Source organism: Pteronotus mesoamericanus, unplaced genomic scaffold, assembly GCF_021234165.1.
Source record: "Pteronotus mesoamericanus isolate MK-2021 breed Mesoamerican mustached bat unplaced genomic scaffold, CSHL_Meso_final contig_177, whole genome shotgun sequence".
NCBI classification, from domain to species: Eukaryota; Metazoa; Chordata; class Mammalia; order Chiroptera; family Mormoopidae; genus Pteronotus; species Pteronotus mesoamericanus.
This window is the reverse complement of record NW_026555073.1, coordinates 5,928,951-5,950,629: the sequence shown is the minus strand read 5'-3', so window position 1 is coordinate 5,950,629 and position 21,679 is coordinate 5,928,951. Positions and strand designations below refer to the sequence as shown.

Here is a 21,679-nt window from a genome sequence, read left to right as displayed (position 1 = left end):
CCATGTAGTTACTGCAGACAAATCAAAGGAAACATGCAGATAGTTCTTTGAAAATCACGTGTAGCAGCTGAGACCTACACAGCAAGAAGGAGGTTATTTTATACTCAGTCTGACCAACCCACCGATAATAAATCTTTAAGAAAGAGCAGCAATTGATTGTGAATTTAGGTTTGAACCGCATTTGGCAAAGACAGTTTCTGTGGAAAGAAAAATGCCTACTAATGACACATGTGTTGAGCCAGATGGACACATTACAGATTTACGATACTTTATCTATGCAGTGACATACACTGTCATTCTTGTGCCAGGTTTCATAGGGAACATATTAGCCTTGTGGGTATTTTATGGCTATATGAAAGAAACCAAACGAGCTGTGATATTCATGATAAACTTAGCCATTGCTGACTTACTACAAATTCTCTCCCTGCCTCTGAGGATCTTTTACTACTTGAATCGTGACTGGCCATTTGGGCCGGGCCTCTGCATGTTCTGTTTCTACCTGAAGTATGTCAACATGTATGCAAGCATCTATTTCTTGGTCTGCATCAGTGTGCGGCGATTTTGGTTTATCATGTACCCCTTTCGCTTCCGTGACTGCAAACAGAAATATGACCTATACATCAGCATTGCTGGCTGGATGATCATCTGCCTTGCCTGTATGCTCTTTCCTCACCTGCGAACCAGTGATGACACCGTAGGCAACAGAACCAAATGCTTTGTAGATCTTCCTACAAGGAATGTTAATGTGGCCCAGTCTGTTGCCATGATTACCATTGGCGAGTTGATTGGGTTTGTCACTCCTCTTCTGATTGTCCTATATTGTAGCTGGAAGGCTGTTTTATCGCTGCAAGATAAATATCCTGTGGCCCAGGACCTTGGAGAGAAAAAGAAAGCCTTGAAGATGATTCTAACTTGTGCGGGAGTATTCTTAATTTGCTTTGCACCTTATCACTTCAGTTTTCCTTTAGATTTCCTGGTCAAGTCCAACAAAATTAAAAGCTGCCTCGCCAGAAGGGTAATTCTGATATTTCATTCTGTTGCCCTGTGTCTTGCTAGTTTGAATTCCTGCCTTGACCCAGTCATATATTACTTCACCACTAATGAATTCAGAAGACGGCTTTCAAGACAAGATTTGCATGATAGCATCCAGCTCCATGTGAAATCCTTCGTGAGCAACCATACTACTTCTACTATGACAACTGAATTATCCTAAATAAAAAACTGAATGTGGCCTGAAATGAAGATCTATCAGAATACATTTGTAATGCCCCAAGCTACTGGAAAGTAATCACAGGAAGCACTCACAGCCTTTTGGTTGTGTTCTAGCTTACCTATATGAGGAATTCACATCTTTATATCGGAACCTATTTAGAGCATTACACTCTACCATCATTGATGTCCATGGAGTAATTTGTCACCAAGTCTTTAAGACTTGAACTATGAAATTCCAGTGATATCTTATACACATATGCTCTCAACCAGAATCAACAGTTTTATTTGTGAACCTAAGACACAAAGAGACAATTACTTTGGTGTCTTCATAAGCACTTAGTTTGGTACAATGGACACTGAGTATTTAGAGGCAATGTAGTTGTCTATTTATACTGGTAATTACAGTTTATATTCCAATATTGTATTTTGGTTATATATTAAGTAGGATGGACAATATATTGTTCTGTGAAAATAAAGTGTTATAAACATGGGATCATTTTTATCTCCCATGTCTGATTACACTCTAGGGCTTGAAGACTTAAATAGCTATTTCCTTCGTTTCAGTGTCAATACGAAACATCATCTGTCACACCTATTCATAGAATGAAAATCTGAACTTGGGCCTTTATTTTGTTAAAAAGTAAGGGCAAGAAACAGATTTACCTAAAATAACTTTCTATGACTGTATAAGCTGCCATATTGAATCCACCCAGGGCAGGTAGCTTGTCAAATCCATACAATATGACCCAAATTACCTCTATAAATCAGAAGACAGCAGATAGGTCACAAGAACAATGTGGTTCCCTTAAATTATTTGTGAGGAACACCTCTGGAGATGCATATACCTGCCTTGTAAAGGGAGTTTCCACCATGTTTCCAGAGTGATGTTGAAATACCTCTGACAGGTTATTGCAGTTTTTGAGCCTAATAAGTAGTGCACTAATTAATTACCAAGCGTAGACCAGAGGAAAAAGATGAAGTAGAGTTGGGTACACCTCTTAAAAACCTCATCATATTGTATTTCTTACTTTAAGTTAGGTGGCAACTGTCAAGCCAAGAGTAGGGTTTGAAAGCAGCTAGGCACGTGGGTCCTAGTCTTCTGTCATTTGTCTGGTCCAGCTTTGCCTCAGTGGTACCATTCTGAGGTCAGTATAGCCTATCTCCCCACAGCTGGAGAAGTCAATTTTACCTTTTGAAAAAAGTGAATAAGATTAATTTTGGCAGCATTGGACACTCCTTACAATGCCTTGCCTTCTACCTGTTTGGTACTAGTATCAAGAAATAGAACCAGGATCTGAATAGTAATTAAACCTGAGGTCTTAAATATTGCAATACTTTAAAACATGTTTTAGCAAAAAGTTCTAACTTAAAAAATGCTCTACTCGAAATATGTGTGCTATATAATAAAGACACATGCTACTTTTAATCTGGCAGGAATATGGAAATCAACCCACAGTTCCATCATATTTAGAAGAAAGGAGTTGTTTTAGGCACACAGTTATGATACTAAAATGTTTTGTGGGAAAAAGTGGTGGAATATCTAAGATGCATGGAAAATTTTCTAATGTTTTCTCCGGACAAGTGTTGATTTTGCTTGTACTTTGTTATTAAAATGATACCCTATTAGAAGACTGACTTTGTGCTGCTAGCAATAGTGTATCTATCTCTTAATTATTAATTGTAAGGTACATATTTTGATGTGTTAAATAAGTGTTAAGTTGTTGTTTTGGAAAGAGTAACTAACTGTGTCTGGTCTGTTTGCCTTAAAGTGATTTGTGTTTGGATATAATTTAGTGTTGTAATGGGTTCACAAGATTTTGTGGGTACTTGTAATGGAAGAGTCTTGTCTATACTATATGTTTTTACTATTTTCTACATAATCATGAGTTATTATTCTTATGGTCATTTTGTGAGACCAGTGACCCAATTTTATTAAAGTATTAATTTCTCTTTAAACATATCTTTTTTTAAAGGGGAGAGAAAATATTTTCAGGGGATTATTAAACTTTTTAGAGAAATGGTTGAGGTTAGAGCCCACTTATTAGACTGCCTAAAAGCCCTGGAAGATCATTTACATCATGCAAGGAGGTAAGTATCCAGTATTTTATGCTGCTTCGCTAGGACCACCCTTTCTCCCCAGACCTGTCCATCTGAATTTATATTCATTGCCCTGATTCACTTTACCTACTTCTCCCCATCAGTATGTTTTGTCTTTTGTCTTATTCTTTTCTTCTTCAAATCAGTAATCTGGTCAATTTATTCACACTAAGTTGCTAATGTTAGCTTAACATTAATTTTCCCAGGGATATCTAAATTTTAGGCCTTAGGAATAAGACTTAACTCAGAAGTATTAATCCCTAACTTTTAATGGAGGGAATTAGAGACAATGAAGCAGACTGAAGAAGATACGTTGAAGAAGTATGTTTTACGGCAGTGTTTTTCAGACTATAGATGTAGTAAGTGATCACCTACTTTGTTTACCATAATGAGGACGATAAATTCTAAGACATGTATCTACAAGCATGGCTATCAGTTTCTCAGATCTCTGCTTGCTTTCTTTTTAACTTTTCCAACTCTGAACCTGATTTTCAGGGGAAAATCTAAACTAGGAGAGAAATACTGCTGCAGCTGCTACCCAGACAGCAGCTTCCTCTCTGAGCATCGCCTTTCCTTGGAGACTCTCTTCTCCAAACCTCCCATTTATCACTCTCTGGGTTCAATAAAATCAGGGTACAGAAAGTAAACACCCTTAACTACAGTAATATACAATTCAAGATAAATAAGCTCACATTTTCTTTTTTTTTCATTAATTTATTTACTTTTTAAATACATTTGCTATATAAAGTTATTTGAGTTCTGATTCCAAAAGTATATATAATCATTCCAACAAGACAGATGTTGAATATGGGGGATTTCTATGTTATTAGTATTCCAATTATTGTTATTATTATTTTATTTATATGTTTTCATTTTTACTCAGTTAGGCAGCTAATTCTGTTAACCTGTAATTCCACGAAAAGAACCATTTGCCATAGGAACAACAAATCAAGATACCTTGGTCTGAAAGGGTGCATAAGCACAACTCTTATGCAACTTCATTTTTATTTTCTTTTTGTTTTTACACCCAAGATGCCATAAAAATGTTGCACTTGGAACCTATTTATTTACATCTTTAATTAAAAATATACATTTTAATAATAAACATGGTCTTTGTAATTACATAGACCTTTTCTGCTTCTAGGAGTCAATTTGTATTTCGTTATTTCTTAAGGAAACTGACATACATGAGGATCTTTGTCAGGGTTCTTGCACACATGGATAAGAGTACTATGAGGCGCTACTCTCCTTTTCTCTCCCTGAAGAGGTACATGCTTTCCTCCAATGGAAAGATGAGCCATTTCCCCCCTCTTACCCTACTCTTTCCCCATGCCTTCCATAGATAAATTCTTTACCATCCATACCCTCCTAAGATTGTTCTCCACCATCAGGTTTTGACCAATTTCATTTGAATGACTTAAAGCCTTATGTTTGCCCTGGCTGGTGTAGCTCAGTGGACTGAGCGCTGGCCTGCAAACTAAAGGGTCACTGGTTCAGTTCCCAGTCAGGGCACGTGCCTGGGTTGGGGGCCAGGTTCCCAGTAGGGGCACGAGAGATGCAACCACACATTGACATTTCCCTCTCTCTCTTTCTCCTTTCTTTCCCCTCTCTCTAAAAATAAATAAATAAAATCTTTTTAAAAAACCCTATATTTGCTAGAGTATATAATCTGTGTGTAGAAAAGTAAATGACTTGACAGAAGAAATGTTTTTTCTTTAGTCTTAAAGGTTGTTAACAACTAAGTGTCTGATTTTTGTTGTGCATTGGCAGAAAAAAAATAATCTTCCACTGTCCCCATCTGTTCTTCCCAAACCAGATCTACTTAAAAAAAAAAGTGAAGTCAAAATAATTGTCTGTGATCCTCTGTTCATTTTAGTTATCTTTTTGGAACTTTAGCATCACCCTCATCATCTTATCTATATCCTCAGTACTTTCAGGTATCTTCTGTAAAAGTCAATGTGTTAAGAATTAAGCATTCTGGCTGTTGTAGAAAGATTTTCCTAGGAAGTGGTAAATGCTTTCCAAAGGAGAAATTTCTCATGTTTTGGTAGACCTGAAAAAAATAGTGGGATATAAATACGGGAACTCCTCCATGCTTCAAATGTCCCCAAATTATATATATGCCTCTTCTGTGCCTTCCCAAAAGTAACTTTACTATGTTCACTACTATATTATGGGGGAGGGGGAAGTCAGCGAGAGATAAACTGTCAAGTAAATGTGGCTATTTTAACTCACTTATTCCTCAGCTATTAAAGAATGTAATGTGTGTTTGGAGGGCAGGCAGTTATAATAACTTTCTTGAATTTCACAGACCATTTCCTCAGCAGAATTTCCTCAGCCTTAACCACTTATTTCACTTTGCCAAGATCATATTTCTTCTATTTGTTGGCTAAGTGTTCTTCATCTAACCCCTCACTGCACATCTGCTGGTTCATCTATAGTCACAGCCCTTACTTAAGGCCTTACATTTTCCTTCTTGGACCTCTTCAAAGAACAGAGAAACTGCCCCTTGGAGGGTGGTGTCTGTCATTAGGCCTGTCTCCCTGACTCCAGTGTCTTCTATTTTGCAGGAGCTTCAGATGCAGAGCTGAGAGGCAGACCTAGGATCTTTGGTCTTCAAGTTTGACTCTGGCCAATAAGAGAGAAATTTTTTCCCCAGCCTTTTCTAAACATTGCTGACTATCCACAACTTGGACAAAGATTGGTATATTTCATACCTTTGAAATATTAATATAATCAGGATAAAAATAAACATAAACAACTTGAAGTAATAATAGCTCGAGTTTTAAGCTCAAGGAATAAAGGCATGACATAATTGGTCTTTTTCTGAATATTTTAAAAAATTTATTTTTCAATTAGAATTTATATTCAGTATTGTTTTGTGTTAGTTTCAGGTGTTCAGCACAATAGTTCAACAATCACATACTTTAGAAAGTGTCCCCCTCGATATTTCTAGTACTCACCTGACACTGTATGTCCTTATCACAATATTATTGACTGTATTCCTTATGTACCTTACATTCCTGTGGCTATTTTGTAACTACCGCATTATACTTCATAATCCCTTCCCCTTTTCCACTCAGTTCCCTAAATCCCCTCCCCTCTGGCAACCATCAATCTGTTCTCTGTATTTATGAATCTGTTTCAATTTTGTTTGTACATTTATTTTGTTCTTTATATTCCATATATAAGTGAAATAATATGGTATCTGCTTTTCTCTGATTGACTTATTTCACTTACCATAATACCCTCTAAGTCCATCCATGCTGTGACAAATGGTAAAATTTTATTTTCTCTTATGAGTAATGTTCCATTGTATATATGTATGACAACTTTATCTACTCATCTATAGGTGGGCATTTGAGTTGCTTCCATATTTTGGTGATTGTAAATAATGTTGCAATGAACATAGGAAAACATATTCTTTCAAATTAATGTTTTGGATTTATTCACATATATACCCAGAGGTAGAACTGCTAGGTTATATGACAGTTCCATTTTTAATTTTTTGAGGTAACTCCATACTGTCTTCCACAGTGGCTGCCCCAGTCTGCATTCCCACCAACAGTGCACAAGGTTCTCTTTCTCCACATCCTCACCAGCACATGTTGTTTGTTGATTTATTGATCGTAACCACTCTGGCAGATGTGAGGTGATTTCTCATTGTGGTTTTCATTTGCATCTCTCTGATGATTAGTGATGTTGGCCATATTTTCACACGTCTAGTGGCCATCTCTATATCCTCTTTGGAGAAGTGTTTATTTAGGTTTTCTGACCATTATTTTCTGTCCATTTAAATTAGACTTTTTGTTCCTTTGGTGTTGACTTATGTGAGTTTTTAAATGAATTTTAGATATAAAACCCTTGTCAGATGTATTATTACCCAATATCTTCTTCCATTGCAAAGGTTCTCTTTTTGTTTTGTCAAAGGTTTCCTTTGCTGTGCAAAAATTTTTAGTTTGATGTAGTCTCATTTGTTTATTTTTTCATTTGTTTCACTTGCTTAAAGAGATACATCAGAAAAAATAATGCTATGAGAAATGTCAGAGATTTTACTGTCTGTGTTTTTTTCTAGAAGTTTTATGTTTTGTGCCTTGCATTTAAGTCTGTAATCCATTTTGCGTGTATAGTGTAAGGAGGTGGTCTAGTTTCAATTTTTTGCATGCATTTGTCTAGTTTTCCCAACACCATTTTTTTTGAATAGTCTGTTTTTACCCCACTGTATATTCTTGACTCCTTTGTCAAATATTAATTGATCACACAAGTGTGGATTTCCTTCTGCTCTCTGCTGTCTTCCATTTGTATATATGTCTGTTTTTATGCAAGTACCATGCTGTTTTCAATACTATAGGCTTGTAGTAGTTTGATTTCAGGTAGCATGATACTTTCAACTTTGTTCTTCTTTCTCAAGATGGCTATGACTATTCAGGGCCTTTTGTGGTTCCATATAAATATTTGGATTATTTGTTTTAGTACTGTGAAATGCACCATTGATATTTTGATAAAATGGTCTTGAATTTATAGATTGCTTTGGGTGGTATGGACTTTTTAACGATGTTAATTCTTCTTACCCATGAGCATGGTATATGCTTTTATTTATTTGTACCTTCTTCAATTTCTTTGTTTAGTATCTTATTATTTTTCTGAGTGCAGACATTTTACATCCTTGGTTAAATTTATTTATAAATATTTTTTGATGCAGTTGTAAATGGAATTGTTTTCTTAGTTTTTCTTTATGATAGTTTATTAGTGGTGTATAAAATACAGTCAATTTCTGAATAATAACTTTATGTTCTGCTACTTTACTGATTTTTTTTCTTACAAATTTAAGTAGTTTTTTTGTTGGAATCTTTAGGGTCCTCTGTATATAGTATCATGTCATCTGAAAATAATGACAGTTTTACTTTTTTATTTCTAATTTAAAAGACTTTATTTCTTCTTCTTGTTTAATTGTGGCTAGGACTTCTACTCTTTTGGTTAATTAGAGAGGCAAAAGTGGACAACCTTTTTTCATTCCTGATTTTAAGGAAGATACTTAGTTTTCCCTAGTTAAGTATGATATTAGCTGTAGGTTTTTATATATGGCCTATATTATACTGATTTATGTTCTCTTTATTCTCACTTTGCTGAGAGTTTTTATCATAAATGGGTGCTGAATTTTGTGAATGTTTTTTCTGCATCTAGTTATATGATCATATAATTTTTATCCATTTTGTTTATGTGGTGTATCACTATCACAGTAATAGATTGGCGGGTATTGTACCAACCTTGCATCTTAGATATAAATGCTACTCAGTCATAGTATATGATCTTTTAATTGTAATGCATGATTTTGTTTGCTAATAATTTGCTAGGGATTTTTGCATCTATGTTTATCAGGGATACTGGCATATCTTTTTCTTTCTTTGTAGTGTCTTTATCTGGCTTTGGAATTAGAATAAGACGGGCCTTATAAAATGGACTTGAGAGTCTTTCTTCCTCTTGAAATTTTTGGAATAGTATGAGAAAGATAGTTGTTTGTTCTTCTTTGAATGTTTGGTAAAGTTAGTCTGTGAAGGCATCCAGTCCAGGACTTTAGTTTGCTAGGACTTATTTGATTTACAGCCTCAATTTCAGTAGTTGTAATCAGTCTGTCCAGGTTTTCTGATTCTTCCTGATTAAGTTTTGGAATTTGTATGTTTCTAGAAATTATCCATCTCTCCCAGGTTCTAATTTGTTCCCATATAGTTGTTCATAATATTTTACTATAAAACTTTGTATTTCTTTTTTTCTTTTTTTAAATTTATTTTTTTAAATACATTGTCTCTGCCTACCCCCCACCACTTTCCCTTGCCCCCTCCCTCCTTCCCTCCCTCAGCTCTTCCCCTTTGGTTTTGCCCATGAGTCCTTGCTATATGTTCCTTGACTTTCCCCTTAAACCTTTGTATTTCTGTAGTCAGTTGTTCTCCTCTTTCTTTCTGATATTATTTACTTGAGTCCCCTCTGTTTGTTTTCTTAATGTGCCTGTTACAGGCTTTCAATATTGTTCATATTTACAAAGAAACAGCTCTTAGTCTCATTGACCTTTTGAATTGTTTTTATAGACTTTATTTTGTTTATTTCTGATCTGGTCTTCATAGTTTCTTTTCTCCTACTCACTGTGGGCTTTGTTTGTTGTTCTTTTCCTAATTACTTTAGATGTAAGTTTAGATTTTTTTTGAGATTTTTCTTGTTTCCTGAGATAGGTTCATAATGCTATGAACTTTTTTCTTAAGTTTAATTTCAATGTGTCCCATAGTATCATTGTATTTTCATTTTCATTCATTTCAAGGTAACTTTTGATTGTTTTCTTGATCTTATTTTTAACCCATTCATTGTTTAGTAACTTGTCATTTAGCTTTCATGTTTTTGTGTGTTTTTCAGGTTCTTTAAAACTGTAATTTACTTCTATTTTTATACCACTGTGGTTGGAGAAGGTTCTTGATATGATATCAATTTTCTTAAGTTTATTGAGACTTGTTTTGTGTTCTAACATGTGAACTTACCTAGAATCTTTCCATGTGCACTTGAACATAATATATATTCTGTTTCTTTGGGGGTAAAATGCTATAAAAATATCAATTAAATTCATCTGGTCTATTTTGTTGTTTAAGGACTCTGTTTCCCTGTTGATTTTTGCCTGGAAAACCTGTCCATTAAAGTCAATGTGGTGTTAAAATATCCTACCATGACAGTAGTACTGTCAATTTCTTTCTTTATGCTCACCAGGATTTCCTTTACATTTTTAGGGGTTCCTATATTGGGTGCATAAATATTACAAGAGTTGTATCTTCTTGTTGGATTGCCCTCTTTATCATTATACAATGCCCTTATTTGTCTTTTATTATAACCTAGTTTTTAAAAATTTTATTTTATTTTATTTTTTTAAAATTATAAATCATGTTTATTCTATTACAGTTGTCTCAGTTTTTACCCCTTTACTTCCCTCTACCCATCCCCACCTCCCCACTCCCTCAGTCAGTTCCCACTCTGTTGTCCATGTCTATGGGTCATTCATACATGTTCTTTGTCTAGTCCCTTCCCCTTCTTTCCATCATTGTCTTCTTTCCCCATCCCCTCTGGTCACTTTCAGTTTGCTCCATGTCTCCATGCCTGTGGTTTATTTTGCTCGTTAGTTTATTTTGTTGAATAGAGTCCACTTATAGGTGAGATCATATGGTATTTGTCTTTCATCAACTGGCTTATTTCACTTAACTTAATATTCTCCAGTTTGATCCATGTTGTTACAAAAGGTAGGAGTTCCATCTCTCTCTCTTTCTCTCTTAAATGCAGGTTGATTTTAGTTATTTTTTTAAATGTCAAGGTTCATTATAAAATATTAAACAAATTTAAAACCAATATAAAGTCTCAGCAATTAAACCAACATGACACCTGCACAAAAATAATCAAGTAGATAATGAAATACAATGAGCATTCTAGAGACAAATGTAAATATCTGTCTGACAATGTAATATGTGATTAAGTTGATATTTCAAATCAATGGGTAAAATAAGGCTTGTTCAACAAATAAGGTGCATGGGCCACTGTTACTTGAAATAAAACAAATGTAGAGCCCCTATTTCACACATTATACAAGAAATATTTGGGTGAATTAAAAATCAATATGTAGAAACTAAGGAGTTTTAGAAGAAAATAGAACTAATATTTTTCATGACCTGAAGTAAAATATTCAAACACAGAAGCTATAAAGTAAATATTGATAATATGACTATATTAAACATTAAACTATATAGTAATATTCATATAAAAAAGTTAAAAGACAAGGAATAGAATCGAAAAGTATTTGCAACACATCTCAAACATGGTTAATAGGTTTTTTTTTTCTTTTTTGTTTCTTTGGGTTTTTTTAGGGAAAAAAGTTCTATAAACCTTTAATCAATAAATGGATAAAGAATACCAAAAAGTCATTTAAAGCTTTTTTAAAAAAAAATAGAAATAGACAAGAAATATACTAAAACATGTTTAGTTTCAACAATAGTAAAGGAACAATTAAAATAACATAACTGTCACAATTAGATTAATACGTATTAAAAATTTTGGTAATATCAAGTAATGGCAACTGTGAAAGGAACTGGGTATTCACAGAAACTTTTTCTTCATCTTAAAGCAATCCCTTTAGCATATTTGGCAATGCTGGTTTGGTGGAGATGTATTCTTTTAACCTTCTTTTGTCTGGGAAAATCCTTATTTCGCCTTCCATTTTAATGGAGAGCCTTGCTGGGTAGAGCAGTCTTGGTTGCAGGCCTCTGCTTTTCATGACTTGGAATAGTTCTTGCCATTCCCTTCTGGCTTGCAGGGATTCTGTTGAGAAGTCAGCTGCTAGTCGTATTGGGGCTCCCTTATATGTTACTACCTCTTTCTCCCCTGCTTGCTTTAGGATTCTCTGTCTTTGGTATTTGCCATTTTAATGATGATGTGTCTTAGAGTGGGCCTCATGGGTTCCTCTTGAATGGGACCCTCTGTGCCTCCTGGACTTGTGTGACTTTTTCTCTCCTCCAATGAGGGAAATTTTCCATCATGACTTTTTCAAACAGGTTCTCTATCCCTTCCTCATCCTCTTCTCCTTCTGGTATCCCTATTATATGGATATTATTATGTTTCAGGTTGTCCTGCATTTCCCTCAATGCCTCTTCATTCTTTTTGAGTCTTTTTTCATTTTCTTGCTATTTCTGGGAGCTTTCTTCTACCTTGTCCTCCAGCTCACTGATTCGGTCTTCAGCTTCATTGAACCTACTTTTGATTCCTTCTACTGTGTTCTTCCATTCAGAAATTGTATTCTTCATTTCCTCTTGTCTCTTACTGATAATTTCTATGTCCTTTTTCATGCTGATATAGTTTGCAGTAAGTTCCTCATAGTTTCCCTGTAGTTTTTGGTAATTCTCTCTGTGCTCAGTGAGCTCATTGAGCTTCTTTAGAACCATTGTTTGGAACTCAATATCTGATAGTTTACTTGCCTCTGTTTCCTTTAGTTCTCTTTGTAGGGATTGCTTCTTTCCCTTCGAGTGGGGTGTATTTCTTTTTCTTTTCATTATTTGTGAGACTCTTCTCTTTTGCTGCTGAATCTTAAGTTGATCTGTCTTGCTTTCCTGACTTTGTGGTATGAACTTCTATGGTAGGAGACTGCTGTTTTTACTTTCTGGATCTGCCTCTGATGATGTCAGATGTCATTCCTGAACTTAGGCAGTCTGTTCGAGACTTCCAGGAACCTACTGTCTGTCGCTGTCTCCTTTAGCTGTTAATCTAGTCAGTCTGCACTCAGCAGGCTGCCTTAGACAGTTCAGGCCTGGGCAGAGTCCCTCCTGGAGGCAGGGTTATTGAGTCATCTATTTGAGCATCCTTATAACCATTGTTTTGAACTCTGTATCCAGTAGATTGCTTGCTTCCATTTCATTTACTTCTTTTTGGGGAGGATTTCTACTGTACTTTTATTTGGGTCATTTTTTTTTGTCTCTCCATTTTGGTTGCCTCACTATGTATTTCTGTTTGTTAGGTAGATCTGCTATGTCTCCTAGTCTTGGTGTGATGGCCTCATATAGTAGGTGTCTTTTGGGTCTCAGCACTGTAGTCTCTCTGATCACCTGAGCTAGGTCCTCCAGGAATGTTCCTTGTGTGAGTTATATGAGCTATTTTGTTGTAGCTCATTCTTGATTGCTGTTGGGTCACCCATGGGTGGAGTTGACCTTCAGGCTGGCTGACTATGAAGATCGATCCCAGTCATAATGCATGCATGAGCTTCTGTGTGGGGGCTGACCCAACTGAACAAATTTGCCCCAGCAGTGTCTGATGTCTGATTTTATCTCTCTTTGGGTATACTGCTTCTGGAGCTATTTGAATAGTGCTGTAATGTGGTCTGAAGCCCACCACCAGGTTTGTTATTCTGGGGCCTCTTGGAAAAACTTCTGGTATAGTTCAGTGTCAGGAACCACCTGTGACTGGCCCTGAACTACCTGTTTTAAACTGCAAAGTGACCCACAGTTTGTGACTAACTCTGATGGGCCTGCGTGTGTGTGGGAGGGGCCAAGGCATATACCAATGCCAGCCTCCATCAACACTGAGCCCAGGGGCACTTCACCAAAAGGTTCAAAATGACACCTGCCTGCTATTGTTTGCCTCCACCTGCCAGCTGTCTGTTAGGCTCAGTCATTGAAAAAGCCTTGGTGATAGACAAATTTTGTCAGATAGTTTTTCAGTGAGTCACCAGGTGAGGGATGCATGGCGTTCACCAGATTAATGCAGATTCAAACTTGACACCAGTGCTGTCAAACTCTAAATTCCAAGTATAATTGCAGGGTTTGAGGCCACCCTGCAAAAGTCCCAGGGTAAACCACAGCCAGCCTCCATCTACTGGGTGCCCACAGGGAATTGTTAGGGTGAGGCCATCAAAATTGATCAGGCCTAAACAGACCAATATTTGGCTGTGCAAAGGGTGGGCTCTGCACAGGAATGGTCATGTGTGTGGGGAAAAAATAACCCCAGCCGTAGAGCCACACAACTCAGTATCAACCCAAGCCTGACCAAACCTCCTTGAGAGCCTTCCAAGAAAGTCTGCATCACAGGCCCACACTGGCAGCAGTAAGCTGACTCCTCTGCAAGGTGTGAGTTCAACAGGTTGGGGCTACTGGGAGTTTGAATGGTGGGGCTATTGGATCTCCTATGAGAGGTGGGACTCATCAGGCTTGCTAGTGTGGAGATCAGGAAATGTCTCCCACCCCAGAGCTACACAACTCTATCTATGTCACCCCCTGAGTTTTCCCATACCTCTTCAAGATCCCTCCAAGAAAGTGTATATCTTGGGCCCAGGAATCTGACTCCTCTGCAAGGTATGAGTTCTGCAGGGCAGGGCATCATGGAGATGGGAGGATGGGCCTAATGGATTCTTCAATGCTGATACTGTGTGGAGAGGCATACTTGACCCAGCAAACATGGCATCTGTGGGTCATGTGGGCAGAGGATTCAACACAGGGACTCTGGCATTTGTCCCTTCAGCTCTCTCCTCGGAACCACAAAACCCACTCTCTTCTCACACAACTCCAGTCTGCTCTAAGCTGCCTTCTCTCTTCAGGAACTCAGGGTGAGTTGCTATGAAAAAGATTTTGTGTGCTAGCTATTTAAGAGGGTGCCTGGGTTTCTAGCAGACTTCCACTTCTCCCTGGAGAACCCAATTTCTGCTGATTTTCACACCCAGATGTGGGCTCTTCCTCCCAGCCTCTCATGCTCTGGATTGGGAACTTTGGCATGTGGTCAAGACCTCATGTGACTCAGGATCTTTGCAGCTGAGATATCTCTGTGGATTTTCAACCACTGCAAATGGGTACTGGGCCAGTCCTTTTCAGCCTCTGCCCTTTATACCAGTCTCAATGAGGTTTCTGTAAATCCTTGGTTATAAGACTTTTGTTCAGAGCGGGTGGGTGCTGTGTGAAAAAGTTGAAGGGATTAAGGAAAAAAACACTCATAGAGACAATCAACAGTGTGATAGTCACCAGAGGGAAAGGGGGTGGGGATAAGTAGAAGAGGGTAAAGAAGGGCATGTGCCCTTACCAGTGTAACTCAGTCGTAGGGACATCGTCCTGCAAACTGAAAGATCACTGGTTTGATTCCCAGTCAGGGCACAGCACATACCAGGTTTGCAGGTTTGGTCCCCTGTCAGGGATGTATGAGAGGCAACTGATCGATGTTTCTCTCTCACATGGATGTTTCTCTCCCTTTCTTCCTCCCTCCCTTCCCGTCTCTAAAAATAAATAAATAAATATAATCTTTTTTAAAAAGAGGGGATAAATGGTGACATAAAGAAACCTGACTTTGGATGATGAACACACAATAAAATATACAGATAATGTATTGTAAAATTGTACACTTGAAACCTATATAGTTTTATTAACCAATGTCACCTTAGTAAATTCAATAAAAATTTTTAAAAACTTCTGTTCAGCTAGTGTTAAGTTGGCTATTCAGGGACATGTTCTATAATTTAGTTGTAATTGCAGTTTGGTCTTGTGGAACAGTGAGTGAAACTTCTACTTACTCCACTACCATCTTAGTTCTAAAGTAATTGGTCTTACTATAAACTGTCCACACCATGACTGCTTAAACTAAAATGTGTAATACTGGGTTAAAAATGGCATGAAGTTCTCTCTGTCATTAAATAAATTTAACTTTTTCACTCAGATGCATATATGCATATATACATATATAAATATATATGCAAAAGTTCATATATAGTCATTCAAAAGAAGAGCAATTAGTATAATGAACCCTCATATACCCATTATTCATATTTAATTAACACATAGCCAATATTTTTTCCTCTATGTCTGCATCTAATCTTTTTACCCCAGATTATATTAAGGTACATTACACATAAATTATAATTCCATATTTAAATATTTCAATAAATAATAGAACCACTTAAATGAACTATTTAATAAATTATCCAAACAGGTTAAGGAATAAGAACTGATTTTTCATGTTTCTTTAAATAATGACATCAAACTCTAAATTCCAAGTATAAACATTTTCTTGTGATCAGTATGAACAAGTTATGCCTTAAATAAATCATCTATTACCCTGACTCTGGTTTCCTTAGCTGAGCCTTCCTTCTACTGCAGAAGTGTGATAAACACTAATGTTGAATTCAGTTCAGGGATTTCTTGGGCCAAATTTATTATGGTTCCCATGGGAATAAGTCTAGTACATTCAGCCCTGTTAAATGTAAAAATTCCACTTCTGACAGCTTGAATGCCTACATTTTGGTCAAAATGCTTCAGTAAAGAAAACTCCTAGAGCAGTATTAGAATGCATCTATGGAAATATACACTTTTATATTTTTCTAAGGCTTATGTCATAATTTTGTGAACCCTGAAGACTGTTTTTAGTAAGTTGGCTAGATTTCTCTAAAATTCCCCTTGGACATTTCACATTTTTTTTTTCCCTGGGAAGTTGTATTAGTTAGGCTATTGGTTCAGCATTGATTAATAGCACTGTGGCTAAAACTAGAAAGAAATATATTTCTCTTTCATGTAAGAGTCTTAGCCAGTTGGATTGTTTTTTACAAGATATTTGAATATCGAGGCTCTTGTCTTGTAACTCTAATATCTATTGGGTATTTCTTAATCTGACTGGTTGATCTTATCACATCAACATTATTGCTAGTAGGATTAGGGATATGGGGAAGGGGAAAAATGACTTTTCTTTTTAAGGGGATCACTGGAAATTGTGAAATCCTTTTTGTTTACAATCCACTGTCTAAAAATCAGTTATATGTCCCTGCCAAACTACAAGGTAGAAGAAAATGCAATCATTATTCTGAGTTGCCACATGCTAAGCTCAAAACTCTTTTACTGTGAAAAACATGGAAAACCAATGTGGGGAAAAATATGTAAATCTATTATTTCATGGATATGATAGGTATTAGTGACATCCATTTTGCCCTAAGGATTCCAATACTGTAAACCCCAGTAGTCTCCTATATGGTCATTTCATTTTATAAAACCAGCACTTCCCTCTAATGGAGCACTTTTATTCCTCTTTTGGGGTTATATAAATCATCCAATGGCATCTGCATCTACAGCAAAAGGAACATCAGCTTCTAGAAGAATGTTACGTTGGTGATCCTTTGGAAGTGCATAAACAAGGCTTAATACCTGTAACATAGGGGATCAAGCAGGAAGATATGGGAAATGATTGCCTTGGTCAGTGTCCCACCTACATTCTCTTTTTCATGTTCTCAGAAAGGAAGCAACTTTTCCCTTTTTCTGACATTTGATCAATGAGTCAACTCAGGTGAGGAGTATAGGGTGTCCTCAAGCTTAGTTGATCCAAAATATTAAATTTTTATAAAATGTTTTGTGCCATATATTTTCTCTGTCTAGAATGTTCTAACAGTTCTCTTGTTTTGTCTGTTAAGTCCATGGGTTCTGAAAGTTGAACACTCTGCACTATAGCTAAACAGCTCCCCACCTCTCCAGATACAAGTTCATTTCTAATACATTACCTTGATTTTTTTCCTCATGGCTTTTTATAATTTGTATTTTATTTATTACTTTATTGTTTGTCCACATGATTTGAATACAATAATTGTTCACTTTTGTGTCTGAAATGCCTAACTCATTACCTGCAAAATAGTAGACACTCAAATATATGTTCGGAAAGTGACATCAGCAACATGGCAACATAAGTTGTTTGCTTTTTATTCCCCCTTTTGATCAACAAATTAGACATCCATACACCAACAAGAGTGTTTTTGTGTACCTTACTTCGAAGGACCCAAGAGAAACCATGCCCACAATTTCACGCAGTAAAAGATAGACCAATCTCTAATTTGGGCTGTGGAGCCAGCATTCAGCAAGACTCCCTGGATCCCTTTTGCTGCTGTCAGGCAAGTGTTGGGTGACTGCAGAATTGGGCAGACACTCACCCACCAGTTAGGACTTGCAGAAGTCTATCCTTTTGAAAAGAAAATCCAACATGATATTGGAGATATAATATTTGTGCTTTCAAATTCTGTGAAAATGTTATTGTAAATTAGTGTTTAAGAACCACTGCATACAGAGGGCCCATAGACACATGAAAAAATGTTCAACATCACTAGCCATCAGAGAGATGCAAATTAAAACCACCATGAGATACCACCTCACACCCGTCAGAATGGCCATCATAAACAGATCAACAAACAACAGGTGCTGGCAAGGCTGTGGAGAAAAGGGAACCCTAGTCCACTGTTGGTGGGAATGCAGACTGGTGCAGCCATTGTGGAAAGCAGTGTAGAATTGCCTTAAAAAAACTAAAAATTGTCACTGCCTTTTGATCCAGAGATTCCACTGCTGGGATTATATCCTATGAAGCTTGAAACACCAATCCAAAAGAACCTACACACTCCAATGTTCACAGCAGCATTATTTACAATAGCCAAGTGCTGGAAGCAACCTCAGTGCCCATCAGTAAATGAGTGGATCAAAAAAAATCTATGGTTCATTTACACAATGGAATATTACGCAGCAGAAAGAAAGAAGGAACTCCTACCCTTTGCAACAGCATGGATGGAACCGGAGAGCATTATGCAAAATGAAATAAGCCAGGTGATGAAAGATAAATGTCGTATGATCTCACCTATACGTGGAACCTAATCAAGAAAACAAACAGATGAGCAAAATAGAACCAGAGAAGTGGAAATAGAGAACTAACTGACAGTGACTAGAGGGGAGGAGAGAGGGGGATAACAAGGGAAAGAAAGGGAAGGAGCAAGTCAAGGAACATGCATAAAGGACCCATGGACACAGACAATGGGGTGGGGATTGGCTGTGGGAGTGGGGTTGGGGGTGAGCAGGTCAGGGAAGAGTAACGGGGGAAAATGCAGGACAACTGTAATTGAACAACAACAACAACAATAATAATAAAAAGAACCACTGTTCCATAGGCCTAAAATAAGTGATTCCATTTTCAGATTCCAGTAGAATAGTGATGGGACTCATGGTTGACTATTAGCTCTTGCAATTTTCATGAGCCTGCAAGCCTTGTTCGGTGCCCAGAAGAAATTTGCTTTCTAAGAAGATTTGAACACAAATTTAAAATAATGTATTGTATAGACAAAAGATCAGTGATTTAGGGATAAGCCTGAGTAAGCTGCAATCTCATTTTTGAGAGTTATTAGCACTGCTTTCAGAACCCTCATTCATCAAATGACAATATTAATAACTCTCTTAGGTTAAACACACCATCTGTGTTCATAAACACATAGAGGTAGTGAATTTAACTCTTAACTCTGACTCCTTTGCATGAAAGACATTTATCTATCCACCATTCTTAAATTCAAACTCAGTCATGTTCTTCACTTTCTGTCATATCACTTCCACTTAGGGCCATTATTACTGGATGAGGTAATTTCTGTGAGATGCTTGGCATGTAAATGTTTGTCACCTTTCCCTTGAGAAGTAGAGACATTTACAATAATCTAAAGCTTCTCACTGACCCCTTTACAATTGAAAAATCTTTTTCTCTTCTCCCCTTCCTTCCTTCCTTGCTTCTTCCCTCCCTCCCTCTCTCTCTTCCTCCTTCCCTCCATCTCTTCATTCCAACTTTTTCTTAATTTCTGTTTCCTGTCCTTTAGCTCATACATCCCATCCCAGACAGTGATCAGAGAAGAATTTATTTGTAGCTAGTTAATTTTGTCTGAAGGTGACAAAATAGACTTTGTCCATATATAATGAATAGCTTAAGACTTGTCAAAACTATTGAAATTGTTCACTCTGTGTTCAGCTAAGTTAAGATTAATAATTGGATATCCAAATAAAATCTAGTCTTTCCTGGCCTAGATAACTCATTAAGAGGCAATTTTCCTCTTTGAATATATCATGGAAATCTCCCAATGAGTCTTATTTTTCTGGGAACTAGATTGGAAGTATTGTCTTCCAATATATTCCAAATTCCAGGTCCCTAAAACCTCAAATTTTCCCTTAATGCATACTCTGCCTTTAGTTGTCATGTGCATTTTTCCTGTTATTTTGGTAGGAAACATCAAATGGGTTGGGTTTTCAATAGGTTTAAATAGCTAACTTGCCAAGGACAAAAGTGAGGAGGGAAAGGTCTAATAAATCAGTTTTTCTTATAACATATGCTTTCCCATTTATTTTGTCCCTTTCTGTTTTCCTGGGTAAACATTGCTTTTTTGTGTCCATGGACTTGCCGAATGAACTGTCGTCTTAGCTTAGTGCCAGATTCTAAAGCTGTTTTAATCTGATGGAATAACGCATGCTGATGGATAAATGGATATAAATGTGTTAATGGTGACAACAGTGTGCAAACTAGATATAGCATTTGAAATAAATAAATGATTGATGGAAGAATTTCTGAAACTGTGAGTGGACAGTGAATTAAAATGATTCATGTACTTTTAGAGCTAAATGAATCCTCTGATTTTCTGGTAAGGTATTTCTCAATGTGTGGCCTACAGCCTACTTGCAGTATAATGTCCTGGTAGTACTTATTTAACTTTCATTTTAAAGATAACCCCCCACCTGATCTTCAAATCAATGAGCATAACCTCTTGAGTGAAGCCGAGTAATTGGTATATTAACAAGTACTCTGAGTGATTCTGACGTAAATTAAATTTTGGTTTAATTAAATCCCTTTATTTATTATAGATAAAAACCTAAAGCACATAGAAAGAATTTTTTTTAACCAAAATAAAGGGTTCGTTAATGATAGAATATGATTTGGAACTTAACTTGTATACTCATACCACTTACCATTCACATTCAATGACCTATCTAGTGTACTGTCTGCAATAATATAGGTTCTTTGTAAATATTTGTTAAATAAGTGTTCGAATATGTTTATACACCTATTTTTATTGTAATAAAATATACATCACATAAATTTACCATTTTAATCATTTAAAAATGTACAGTCCAGTGGCATTAATTATTTTTAGATATTATGCAATGACTACCACTATCCATCTTCAAAATTTTCATCATTCCAAATGGTAATTCTATACCTATTAAATAATAACTCCCCATTCCTCCTTCCACCAGCCCTTGAGTAACACTATTCTACTTTCTAGCTCTGTGAATTTGCCTACAGTGCATATTTCATATAAGTATAATCATACAATATTTGTCCTTTAGTAGTCTGCTTAGCATGTTTTCTTATGCATATTAGCACAGTATTTTATGCATAATATTTCAAAAGGGTTGTTTCTACATTTTGGCTCTTGTGAACAATTCTGCTGTGACCATGATTGTATAAATATATATTCTAACTCCGTCTTTAAATACTTTTGGATACATTCCCAAAACTTGAATTGCTGGATAATGTGGTGTTCCTACTTTTAATTTTTTAAGAGCCACCATACTATTTTTCACAAAAAGCACACCATTTTACATTTTCTTTTTAAAAAGATTTTATTTCTTTATTTATTTAGAGAGAGCGGAAGGGAGGGAGAGAGGGAAACATCAATGTGTAGTTGCCTCTCAAGCGCCTCCTACTGGGGACCCAACCCACAACCCAAGCATGTGCCCTGACTGGGAATCTAACCAGTGACCCTTTGGTTCATAGCCTGGCACTCAATCCACTGAGCCACACCAGCCAGGGCCCAGTTTACATTTTTACCGGCAATGTATATGGTTCCAGTGTCTGCACATCCTTACCGACATTTGATTTTATTATTTTCTTCTCTCGTTTTCTTTCTCTCCCTCCCTTCCTTCCTCCCTTCCTTCCTTCCTCCCTTCCTTCCTTCCTCCCTTCTTTCCTTCCTCCCTTCTTTCCTTCCTTCTTTCCTTTCAATAACCTTTCAACCCCTTTATTTTTAACTTTTCTTTCCAGGACTCCAATGATT

At 36.6% G+C, this 21,679-nt stretch overlaps 1 protein-coding gene across 1 annotated transcript; it reads left to right on the top strand.

Moving 5' to 3' along the window:
* Positions 1 to 211: 211 nt before the first annotated feature.
* On the top strand, positions 212 to 1,213 carry GPR174 (G protein-coupled receptor 174). The gene has a single exon (XM_054566629.1). It carries the CDS (start codon positions 212 to 214, stop codon positions 1,211 to 1,213), a length of 1,002 nt encoding a protein of 333 aa, XP_054422604.1.
* Positions 1,214 to 21,679: the final 20,466 nt, after the last annotated feature.